General features: G+C 36.6%; 1 protein-coding gene across 2 annotated transcripts in view; it reads right to left on the reverse strand.

Annotated features, from left to right (window-relative positions):
• The window catches only part of myo7ab (myosin VIIAb), a 47823-nt gene that overhangs the window by 19573 nt on the left and 15620 nt on the right, over positions 1–12630 (reverse strand). For both annotated transcript variants that reach the window (XM_073825247.1, XM_073825246.1), the window contains exons 16-29: positions 12124–12286; positions 11856–11944; positions 11675–11769; positions 11511–11595; positions 11206–11424; positions 8832–9149; positions 8544–8744; positions 8242–8418; positions 6054–6143; positions 5471–5598; positions 5246–5372; positions 4982–5101; positions 4709–4882; positions 4267–4494 (exon numbers count right to left, since the gene is read on the reverse strand). In XM_073825247.1, the coding sequence (XP_073681348.1) occupies positions 4267–4494; positions 4709–4882; positions 4982–5101; positions 5246–5372; positions 5471–5598; positions 6054–6143; positions 8242–8418; positions 8544–8744; positions 8832–9149; positions 11206–11424; positions 11511–11595; positions 11675–11769; positions 11856–11944; positions 12124–12286 (2214 nt within the window). The remainder of the gene's footprint in view (positions 1–4266; positions 4495–4708; positions 4883–4981; positions 5102–5245; positions 5373–5470; positions 5599–6053; positions 6144–8241; positions 8419–8543; positions 8745–8831; positions 9150–11205; positions 11425–11510; positions 11596–11674; positions 11770–11855; positions 11945–12123; positions 12287–12630) is intronic.

Raw genomic sequence — 12630 nt, forward strand, 5'->3', positions numbered from 1 at the left:
CATACAACTCTTATAACACAATGAATATATGCACAATGAATATTTAACAGTGTCTACACTTCGTGTGTTGCAATGAGTGGATTCGTGCGCACGCAATATTAAGCAGTCCGCAAGAACTTTTGAGCGGTGAGTGGATTTTAACTTAAGCCTTGCATTCCAGAAACTTCCTATTCTTGCACCTGTTAATCATTTTTAGGTTATATTAGTTATTCGTGTTGCTTTTGTGTAATAGATGAATGACAATTTGTATGTTTTTAGATATTTTTTGTTTATATATTAGTCCCTCCAATCATTTTATTTTCCCGCATCCCGCACACACACGAGTTTCTACCCACTCGCGCATCAAGTTTTGTCCCACGCCGCACTCTGTTTCTGTGCAGGTCTCTATTTTGAGGTCAAATAAAGATGTATAAAATGTTTCACTAATAATTTTATATAAAAATGTTTTTAAATCATATGCTTACAATGCCAATATAAGGCAATAAAAAAAAAAAAACAATTAAACAAGTGTAATTGACAGTATTCTGACGATCCGGAGTTTCAATCTACAAATCACCAACGTTTACCATGGTTTTACTGTAGTAACACTGACAGTAACCATGGCATGGCAGAAAAGTAAAATATTCATATAGAATTTTATTATATTAATAATGTGCTAAATATATTAAAGGAGTAATGGAATATAATAACAATATTTTTGTTAGTCATTACAGTTGTTTGTTGTGCATTTGTAATTATACTGAATGCCTTCAGGATGCTGTTTTTCATTACAAATTCTTTACCGTGGTAGTGGTAATCTACAAATGTATGCAAATGTATGAAAGATGAGGCTGTTGTTATTTTTACAGATACTCACAGAAACAGCTGTCAACTCTGCTACTGTCAAATGTGCATTTCTAAAATCTAAAACTTGTGATATATATATATATATATATATATATATATATATATATATATATATATATAATACATACAAGAGTAATTTTATTAAGAAGAGATACTGCTTATTTTCATTGAAACATTGAAAATAATTTATTTTGTTTCCAAAAGTGCAAGTTATTTATTTTCACTAATTTAAGAAAAATTTGTTCGTTTTAAGCAATGTGTGCTTTAATTTCAGTTGTTCAACACTGATGTTCAATAAATAATCATAGATAGTAGATAGTGTGTTTCCTTCAATTATTTTAAAATCAAGTAATGCACCCTTCATTCAAAAATCTCTCACTTGTAATATGTGAGCATATTTACTGTACAAAACTTGACAGTGAACTATGAGGGCAAAAAAATAAATATTATATAAATATAATTAAATATAATTTTATTAATAAATAAAATAATCGTTCATTAATCGTAATCGAGTTAAAATGTTCAATTAATCGAGATTTTGATTTTAGACCAAATCGCCCAGCCCTACCTCTGAGTATGCAGATAATAGTCCACAAAAAGAATTTCTTGACAGTCTGTCTATACCTACTATTTCTGAAGAGACAAAAATGTCTCTAGATAGGGACATAACAGAAGAAGAAATCACAGAAGCCATTGACAGTATAACAGCAGGTCGAACACCGGGACCAGATGGCCTTAATGTAGATTTTTACAAGAAGTTTAAAAGAAAACTTGCCAGACCTATTTTAGATATGTTTAAAGAATCCTTTGCAAATGGCATGCTCCAAGAATCCTTAAGACACGCTCTCATTACGCTGATACCCAAGCCTAACAAAATAAATACAAAATGTGATTCATTTCGACCAATTTCACTACTTAATACAGATGTTAAAGTATTAAGTAAAATTTTAGCAAGGAGGTTGGAGACACTTCTACCTAAGATAATACACGAGACCAAAATGGATTCATTAAGGGCAGGCAAGGTTTTCATAATGTTAGAACCTTGCTTAATGTTTTATATTTTAAAAAGGGGGCTTGTGATACAGCCATTCTATCCTTGGATGCCGAAAAGGCTTTCGACAGGGTGGAATGACTGTATCTATTTGAGGTCCTTAAAAGATTTGGATTTGGAGAAATGTTCTGTAAATGGATTAAGATACTTTACATGCATCCTATGGCTGAAGAACTCACTAACAATATAGTTTCTAAGGCTTTTAACATCCAAAGGGGTACTCGTCAAGGGTGCCCCCTTTCACCCCTTCTTTTTATCTTAGCAATTGAGCCACTTGCCATCGTGGTAAGGTCTCATAGTAATATACTAGGCATCAGATCAGACACAATAGATTTGCGCATTTCGTTGTATGCAGATGATGTAATTCTATACTTGACAAATCTGGCTCACTCCATCCCTTCTCTAATACGACTTCTTTCAGTCTTTAGTAACTTTTCTGGTTATAAAATAAAACAATCTAAATCATGTATCCTTTTACTGAATAAGGGTGATAGTCAAATACCAACCGTAACACAATTCAATGTGGTAGATTCCTTTATTTATTTAGGAATTAAAATAACGGCGAATGTAGATCATATATCTTCGGTTAATTACCAACCTCTTTTGAACACTATCACTAAATTTATTGAACGGTGGAAAAATCTACCTACAGTATATCGCTAATTGGACGTGTAAATATAATAAAAATGAGTGTACTACCTAAAATATTATATCTGTTTCAAAATATTCCTCTCTGCCCTCCAACCTCCTTTTTTACAATACTTCGGAGATCATTCACTGATTTCATCTGGAATAATAAAAGAGCTCGTGTTCGGTTATCATTATTATACTTGCCTTATAATAGGGGTGGTCTTCAGTTTCCGAATCTACAGTGGTACTACTGGGCAGCACAGTTACGGTCTACTTTATATTATTTCTCTTCTGAATCTTGTACATCTTGGGTGGATATTGAATCTTTCTTTATAAAGTCAAAATTACCCCTTAATCTTTACCTCTATTTGGCAGACATTAAATCTCTCAGAAAAGACAAAGATGTTCTATCTTTTAACCCTATCCTCATTAATACAATTAACGTCTGGTGTGATGTATATAAATATTTAGGTCAGTGCAATACCTTATCATGTTTTACTCCAATATGGGGAAACAAGCGTTTTAAACCAGCTAGATATGACCCTGGATTTAAGATGTGGTTTGATAGAGGACAGAAAATTGAGGATTTCTTTAGGGAAAAGGATCTAATGTCCTTTGCCGAAATTGTAGCGCAATTTGATATTCCCAAAAAGCATTTTTTAAAATTCCTTCAATTTAGGAGCTATGTTTCTTCCTATCAAGGTGCAAAGCTTACAAAACCTAATAAGACACATCTTGAAGAACTGTTATCAAAGTCTGCCCAATCTAAAGGTTTAATATCTATGTTTAATCACACTCTAAAGAATCATCAGATTCTAAATTGGCTTCCTGGAGAGAAGATATAAATGTAAATATTCTCTCGGATGTTTGGGAAGAAATATGTACGAAAGCTCATGTACAAACATTTAATAGTAATCTCAAATTAATTCAGTACAACTGGATTATGAGAATTTACATTACTCCAGTTAGTTTAAATCAAATTAACCAGAATATTCCAGACACGTGCATCAAATGCTCAGATGATAAAGGTACACTTTTGCATTGCATGTGGAACTGCCCAAAGGTGCAGGAGTTTTGGAAGGAGGTGGCTATATTTATTTCTCAGATGGTGTCTATAAATCTACCAATGAAACCTGAAATTTTTATTTTGGGAATTATTCCTGAGAATACTGTGGACCATGGCAGCGCTCGTAAACTTGTTGATATTAGTATACTTCACGCAAAGTTTCTAATAGCCTTGTACTGGAAGAAAATGGAAAAGCCATCTATCGTACAGTGGATCAATAACATGTCCTTCTGTTTAGCTATGGAAAAGATATGTTGAAAGGTAAAATTTCTTCTTTTGAGAAAATTTGGACACCCTTTATATCAAATTTGGATTTTGGGCATGTACTAAATAATACAGGAGAATACAAGATAACTTGACCTATCTTATCCCCCTTTTCATAATTTTATTTAAGGAAAACATTGTTAAAAAATAATTTGTTGTATGCCTTCTATGCATATTTTGTATTTTCAACTTCTCCTTCATACTGTATTACTTTCTGGAATAACCTGTGTTGCTATTTAAATAACCTGTGCCTTGGTTTTTTATTTTTTATTTTTATTTTTTTTATTTTTTCATATGAAAAGATGTAACTATAATATTGTTGTATTACATTGTTATATTTTGATACATCTCAATAAACAGATTGTTAAAAAAAATAAAAAATAAAAAATATGTTCACAACAGCTCTCACCCTATCACAGCGGTACTCCCCGAATTTGACCCCACGGACAATTTGTTGGTAAATGAGGTTAGTGGCCACGCCGTCCTCGGCAGGGTTGTGCCATGGTGTGAAGATTTCCTTCCTGAAGAATAGCCTCCAGGGAGCGTTGCGCTCCTGAGCACCCTGCTCTTTAGCATATTGCTCGCACTGTGACACGGCATCCATCACATGATCCTTCCCACTGCCCAGTGATGAAACCTGAGGAGAATGCACATTTTGAGGGTCTTAGATTGGATGTTCTATTAATCAAAACTGTTTTCTAATTATAATAATGTTTCTTAAACGCTAAATCTGCATATTGGAATGATTTCTGAAGGATCATGTGACAATGAAACTGGAATTATGGCTGCAATAAACTCATCTTTGCCTGCAGAGGAATAAATAACATTTTAAAATATATACATTAATATACCTTATCAAAAAGAGCAATGTATAAGGAGAAGCCAAAGCGATCCTTCAGGCCGATTTTGTCTGATAGGGCATTGCAGAGCTCTTCGGCTGTGGTGGCAGAGTCAGTCAGCAGTGTCTTCGTGGTGCCGTCCATGAAGGTCACCGGCAACATGATGGGTTTCTTAGATTTAGTAGCCTGGAGGAGTGAAGAAAAAGGAATCCAGCCAAATAATTCATATTTTCCAGTGAAGTTTCCTGAAAGCGAAATGTAATGGTTTTGTGGGTCCTAAAATACCTGCAGCTCGAGCCAAGAAGGAGGCTGGGTTCTTGTCTTATTCGCAAATGTTCTTCTCAATCTCTCCTCACAATAAGGTGCATAACCAGGCGGCCCGCAGTTAATGAATGTCCGCAGATACTGAAGAAATTACAGATAAAGACATGAAATGAGGATATAGAGTTGGGCCACATTTAAAGGACACAAAGGTTTAGTATCATTAAAAATGCATGAGAATTTTTTTCCTGCTGACTAGAACAAAAAGAAAAAGTGTGTTTTTTTTACTTTGACAAATTTTTCTGAAGGAGCGAAGCAGCCCACACAGAGGGACAGCAGGATCCAGCCGCGAGCATGGCTGCTTTTGGATGTATTCTGGCTCAGCTGTTTACAGATTTGACAGTAGATCTCATCTCTGAGAGAGGAAACATACTCAGATGCAATGTAATTCAGATAAATTTCACATTCTGCGGCACTATTGTACCAACAATTACGCAGTTGTCATGTACTGACCTGAGAGCCGGGCGTAAAATGCCATTGCCAATTATAAAGTGGAGCTTCTCTAAATTGGAGGTGGGTCGGTCTTCCAGCATGCTGTTTCCCTGCAGACTGTAATCACCGTCGGTTAACCTTCTGGTCACCTGACAGAGACAGGAAAAGTACTTTTATTCAACTAGGATACATTTCTTGAGCACCAAAACATATTAGAATAATTTCTGAAGGATCATGAAGACTAAAGTAATGATGCAAAAAATTCAGCTTTGCCATGATAAACTATATAAAAATAGAAAACAGTTACTTCATTATATTGTAAAAACATCTTACTAGGTGTAAAAAGACGAAAAACAAACCGAAATTAATGCCAACAAAGGATAATTTATTTTACAAAGTTAAGGAGAAAAAAAAAATCAATTTTAAAAACCTTTAAATGGTAGTGTATTTAGATTCACTATAGGTCCAGTAAACTATTATTAGAATGATTGAACCCTGCCAGTTCAACAGATGCACAGAAATTACTTCAACAGTTAGGAAATGTATATAAATTAATTCTTTATAAAAAAAAGTGAGGGAAAATCGGTAAAAGCTAGTTACAGACCTCCTCTGTGATCTTCGATTTCTTCTTTAACGTGAGGGACACTAGCTTATGCCGTACACTATTCCTCTTCTGAACGTCAGTAGTGGAACTCTGGAAACAATGAAGATGTCATAGCGGTAACAATTTACAGAAGGGTTTCATTTCAAATGATTTTGTTCACAGTATTTACTAGTCTAGGTTAAAGTATTAGTTCATTTCCAGAATTTCATGATAATTTACTCACCCCCATGTCATTCAAGATGTTCGTGTCTTTCTCTCTTCAGTCAAAAAGAAATTAATTCCAGGATTTTTCTCCATATAGTGGACTTCAATGGTGGCCAACAGGTTAAAGGTCCAAACTGGAGTTTTAATGCAGCTTCAGAGGGCTCTACAAGATCCCAGCTAAGAAATAAGGGTCTTATCCTCCGAATCATCCCCATATTCCGATTGGCTTCATCACTCTGTCTCCTCTCCACCAGTAAGCTGGTGTGTGGTGGGGGTTCTGGCGCACTATGGCTGCCGTCGCATCATCCAGGTGGATGCTGCACACTGGTGGTGGATGAGGAGATACCCCTGACACTGTAAAGCGCTTTGAGCGTCTACAAAAGCGCTATATAAATGTAACGAATTATTATTATTATTATTATTATTATCTAGTGAAACAACCTGCCATTTTCTATTTAAAAAAATAGAAATGCGTTGCGCATACGCATCTTGACGCACTGCATAATTGTGTTGGAAAGGTCATGTGAGGTCAGTTCTTCATCTGTGTACTTCGGTTCAGAAAGTTGTTTTACCTTTTTTTGTAAAGGGCGTTTGACTTTCTTTTAGGGATGCTCATTTCAGTTAATTTTTCTGACCGACAGCCGCTGCTCGTTATCCGAACATTAACCGTTAACTGATAAAATTAGAATAATAAATTAGTTTAAAATAAAAATAGAATGCACGAGTATCTGTGATGATACATAAATACAAGCAAATGTTTTATTTTAACGTGCAAACAGCAGCATGCAGAGCAACAACAAAAACTGCATTCATATATATATTCAATTTATCACCCATCAGCTGCGCTTCTGAGAACAGAGAAATCAGAATGAAATAAAAAAAAGAATAATATAAATACACTGAATCCTTCTATGCGCTTTGAAGAACGGTACCGGTCTTATTCTTCTCGTCGGGCATAAAAATATATAGCCAGCCTATACCTCAGTGTACCTAGTTTTTAACATGTCGAACGGATAGACTGGAACGCTGAATGTTAACTCTTAGATTTCATCGTCACAATGGCCAATCGGAGGCGGCTATGTTACAATCCGCTCACCACTCAAAGTGCCGGTTTCAGTTCTGCTGATTTCTGCACCTCCGCGAACTCTCTCATTAAAACAAAGAAAGTGTAGACATGATGTAAATAAGAGATAAATTGTAACAGTGTAAAGATTATTTTATTACTTTTTAACTTTGTGAGATTGCGATGAACTACAGTAATGTACGAGTGACAGCTTTACAGTGATTGTAAGGGGAGCGCGCACTTTTAGACTTCAATTAAATCAGAATTTGAATACATTTATTCACGGATTCACTCTCTAATAACATAATATCGCCGCCATGAGTAAACATATTTTTTTCTTTCATCATGCAGCAAACGTAAAAAAAAAAAAATTAACCGTTTAACTGATAGTAATAATCGGTTAAAATTCTTACTGTCGGTTAACGGTTAAACGGTCAACATGAGCATCCCTACTTTCTTTGCATATTCGCTTTGTAAACACTGGGTCGGTATGTCTTCCTACGTCACGCATGACCTTTCCAACGTGACTACATGATGCATGAGGTCAAGCTAGTGCAAGATGAGCATTTGTGGTTTAGAAGTATTTAAATGTTTAACCTTTTAGAAAATGACAGATAATTTCGCCACACAAAGACCCTTATTCCTCTGCTGAAATTGTGTAGAGCTCTATGAAGCTGCATTGAAACTGCAATTTGGACCTTCAACCCATTGGCTTCCATTGAAGTCCACTATATGAAGAAAAATCCTAAAATGTTTTCCTTAAAAAAAATAATTTCTTTTTGACTGAAGAAAGAAAGACATGAACATCTTGAATGACACAGGACTGAGTAAATATATTACGACATTTTAATTCTGGAAATGAACTAATCCTTTTATTTTAATTTAGAAATAGGGTTAGGGTTAGTGATATACTTGTCTCACCTCCTCATCCACCTGCAGGGCCTGCAGCTCCTTTTTGTAGGTCCTTTTCCCCAATGTCTCATAGATTTTAGTCATAACTGGGATTTTCTCACTGCCGTCACTAATGCTGATATGATATTTGGGTTCAGGGAGATCCCCCATGAACCTCAAAACAGTAATCCACACAGCTAGAGCAGCCTGAAGACACAAGAGAATTATAATATGATATGGGCAAAACAGTTCAAACATAAGCTGTAAACAAAGATACTGATAATAATCAATTGTATTATTATAATTAAAAAAATAAATAAATAGAAGCTTACTAGCTGATCTCCTTCATCCTCATGAAACAGCAGAGGTTGTTTCAGTGGTCGCCGTATATACGTATATGTGGCATTTCCCTGGAAGTAGGTTGCAGCAAACTTTGCAAACTTATACTCTGATAGGTCTTCCTCTTCATCATCAGGAAGTGGAAGAGCCTCATCAATGACTTCCTCAAACTGTCTTGGAACTTTCTCTAGATCCTGTTGCATCCAAACGACAGAAAACAAATATGTAACATGCAAACCAGGCCAAGATATGTAACAAAAATTAATCACTATATTCTTCACCTCAAACCCTTCTGGTGCTTCACCCTCAAGGTTGGGAAGGGAGTTGGCACTGCCCAGGAATCCGAACATCTTGTCCACCATGTCAGAGTCATTGACCGGCTCCTGTTTTTCTTTCTCCATCTGCTCCAGAAACTCCTTTTTCCTTCGTGTCTCATCCCGTTCTGCCTGCTCTCTCTCCTTCTGCTCTTGGTCGAGCTGGGCCAGACGCTCCTGGTGCTTTCTCTCTGCCTCTGCTCGAGCCCTGCGTGCTGTCATTTGGTTCCTCAAACGCTCCTCTTCTGCCAGACACTGCTGCTCGGCTTCTAACCGTCTCTCCCTCTAAACAGAGAAAGAACAAACTATTACAACACATACAACTAGAAAAAAGTGTCTACTTGTCGGTGCTGGCTTGTCTGAAAGATGAAAAAACCTTCTGAAAAAAGTCTGAAGGTGATTTTTGATGTTGTGTGATATAAAGCTTGTTGGACAGTTTGAAGAGATATTTTAAGTTTGAAGGGTATGTGGTTGCTAGGCTGTTGCTATATAGATGGATGGATGGATAGATGGAGACATTGATGGATGGTTGGACAAATTGATGGATGGATAGGTGGTTGGGTGGATGGATGAATGAAAGGATGGATGGAAAGATTGATTGATGGATGGATGGACAGATGGATGAATGGATGGTTGGATGGATGGATGGGTGGGTGTTGGATCGATGGAACAGATTGGAATATGGATGGATGATGAATGGACAGATTGATGGATGAATGGGTGGATAGATGGATGGTAGATGGACAGATTGATGGATAGACATTGAAGGATGGATGGATGAATGGGTGGATGGTTGAATGGATGGATAGATGGATGGATGGGCGGACGGGTGTACAGATTAATGGATGGATTGGTAGATGGGTGGGTGGATGGACAGATTGATGGATGAATGGATGGACAGACTGTTGGATGGATGGATGGGTGGTTGGATGGGTGGATGGATGCATGGATGGACAGATTGATGGGTGGGTGGATGCAGAGCCATATAGAAAGAGAGTTGCGACACGCTCTGATCTCGCCGCCGCGTGGTCACGTGGTTCGTGGAGCGCCCAATAGTTCCAAACAACTCCGCGCTGTCAATGTGTTTGAATGGATTTAAGTAGGATAGACAGCAGTTTTACTATATTTGCAGCAATTTCGAGTAATTATTAACACATAATGTGCATTGATTGTGTATTGATAACTTCTCTGAATACGCTTTACAATCGTATTTTATTCCGGGCAGTGATAAAGAGACATAATTAATATGTTCTCATACTTTTTGGCAGTCAAATGTGACCAAACACATTAAGTGTAATTTTTATTCAATTAAATAATTATAATATACAGTTCAGTTCTATTTAGTTAATATTTTGAGGAGTTTATTTTTTTTGTACTAAATAATATGTGCAATAATGATCCTGAACATTTAAAAGATAACATTTTCTAATATAGTATTTATATTAAAGTTAGTGTGATATTTAAGGTAAAACACATTTGAATGTGTATTTGGACATGATCAAACACTCTCTTTTTTATATGTTTTGATTTAACGATTTAATGTTAAATAAGAAAAAAAGTAATTCGTGTTATTTTATGATATTCAAATATACAACATAACTGAATATTATAAAAGGCAAGCAAAAATGGCATTTGACATAATAGAAAAGATGAAAATAGTGTTTAAAAAAACACAAGGCAACGAATTGCATTCAGCATACATTTGTTTTATCGTATTTCTTGAATGCAGTCTTTACTGAAACTCATTCAACCTCCTACAGTGAGAGAAAGATCGCAGAAAGACTAAAAACGTAAAAATATGACAATTAGTATCTGGTCATGGTCGCTATTATGGTGTTTCTCACGTTATCTAACTGCATTTACAGTATAACTGTTTATTTTTTAAAGATAAACATTAACTACCACACGCTTTATAAAATACCACTACTGGCCAGTTTTCCGAGAGGTCAACTGATGCGTTAAAATGTAAAAAAAATGTAGTAATTTCTTAAATTTACCGGCGACAGTGCTTGAGAAATGAAATGAATGGGCTTCTATGGAAGAGCTATTAGTTGTTTGGAACTATTGGCCGCTCCATGACACGCTTTACTTCCGCATTCCTCAGTTCCTATGGAAGCCTATGGGAGTGTCGCAACTCTGTTTCTATATGGCTCTGGGTGGATGGACAGATTGATGTATGAATGGATGGACAGATTGATGGGTGGGCGGATGGACAGTTTAATGGATGGATGAATGGATGGATGGGTGGATGAATGCATGGATGGACAGATTGATGGGTGGGTGGATGGACAGTCTGACGAATGGATAGACAGAAAGACAGATAGATATAATGTGGATTTACCTCCAGTCTGAGACGCTTGCACAGTCTACGTGCTATCATTCCTCGTGAATAAGCTTGGATTGTCAGGACTGCATGGAAGCGTTTTGAGAACGTCTGTCGCACCAGCAAGCCACGGCACCAGGCCTGTAGCAGAGTGATGCGTGTCCTGGACGCTTGGTACGTCAGGTACAACTTCCGTGACCTGTACAAGGCCTGGAGCCGCAAGAAACCTACACGCATCTGGAATGAAGGCATAATTACAATTAAACAAAAACCTTAGTGCATATTATATCTGTTTATGTTTAACAGACTGCATGTCAACTCACCACAGCATAGTGCTTTCTACAGATGTAGCCTCTCCATATTCGCTGGATTAATGTCACAGACTTTTTAACCTTTAGGAAGTTTGTTCTGGAAATCAAAAGAGACAGATACACATTAGATTTAGATGTTTTTTTTTTTCTCTCTCTGATCTTCTTATTCCCTGTACCTCTCTTTTAGTCCTCTCACGGTCTTCTGGATGAGAATGACTTTGTCAGTGATAGCTTTATCTCTTTCAATTTCCAGCTGCATGTCATGATGATCCTACAGCAAGTATAGACCAAGCACACAATTTGTCAAAGATATAAAACAAAGCAAAATCTTTGGAAAAATCTTTATTTGTGGCAAACCTTCAGAAAGATTTTTGTCTTTCCTATCTGCCAGCCATCATCTCTCGGCAGAACTGACACAACAATGCGCTGACAGGTCCCCCGCAGATCTTCCTGCAAAAGGACACAGTTTCAAAGCTACCTCCTCACAGCAAATTGTCAGTGCTTGTCAAAAAATATCACAGATGGCAATTTTAAAAGACTGCACAGAAAAACATGAGCTGTCAGGCAAACAACATTCTCCAGACCTGCACGTCACATCTGTTGCATTAACAGTAAGGCTTTAAACTCGCCTGTTTGTAGGCTGGTTTGACCCCAGGCATAAGGACCCGATAACGGTCTACGAACTCAGCGAACGTGTAGCGTATGGGATATCCAGCTCTGCGTATGCGGATGGTCTCCATCATCCCAGAGTAGCGTAACTGCCTGACACACAGTCCTCTATCAAACATCTGCAAAATTAGGGGTAACACTTTATTTTCAGGACCAGTTCTCACTATTGAGAAACCTAGCAACCTAGTTGCTTAATACTATGCATATTACTTGCATAGTGGATGTTTTGTAATACTTATTTATAGTACATATTAAATGCCTTGTTCTGCATGACCATATTTTAGATCCCTTAATCCTACCTCATCCCTAAACCTAACAAACATACTAACTAAACAGCAAATTAGAAGTTTGCTTAGGAAAAACTCTTAATTAATAGAGAATATGTATTCCATATTCTAAAGTGTTACTAAATTATATCTTCTGTGTAGACAATACATGTTTATACAACATCTCAATTTATCTT

The sequence above is a fragment of the Garra rufa genome, chromosome 19 (assembly GCF_049309525.1).
Source record: "Garra rufa chromosome 19, GarRuf1.0, whole genome shotgun sequence".
Taxonomy (NCBI): Eukaryota; Metazoa; Chordata; class Actinopteri; order Cypriniformes; family Cyprinidae; genus Garra; species Garra rufa.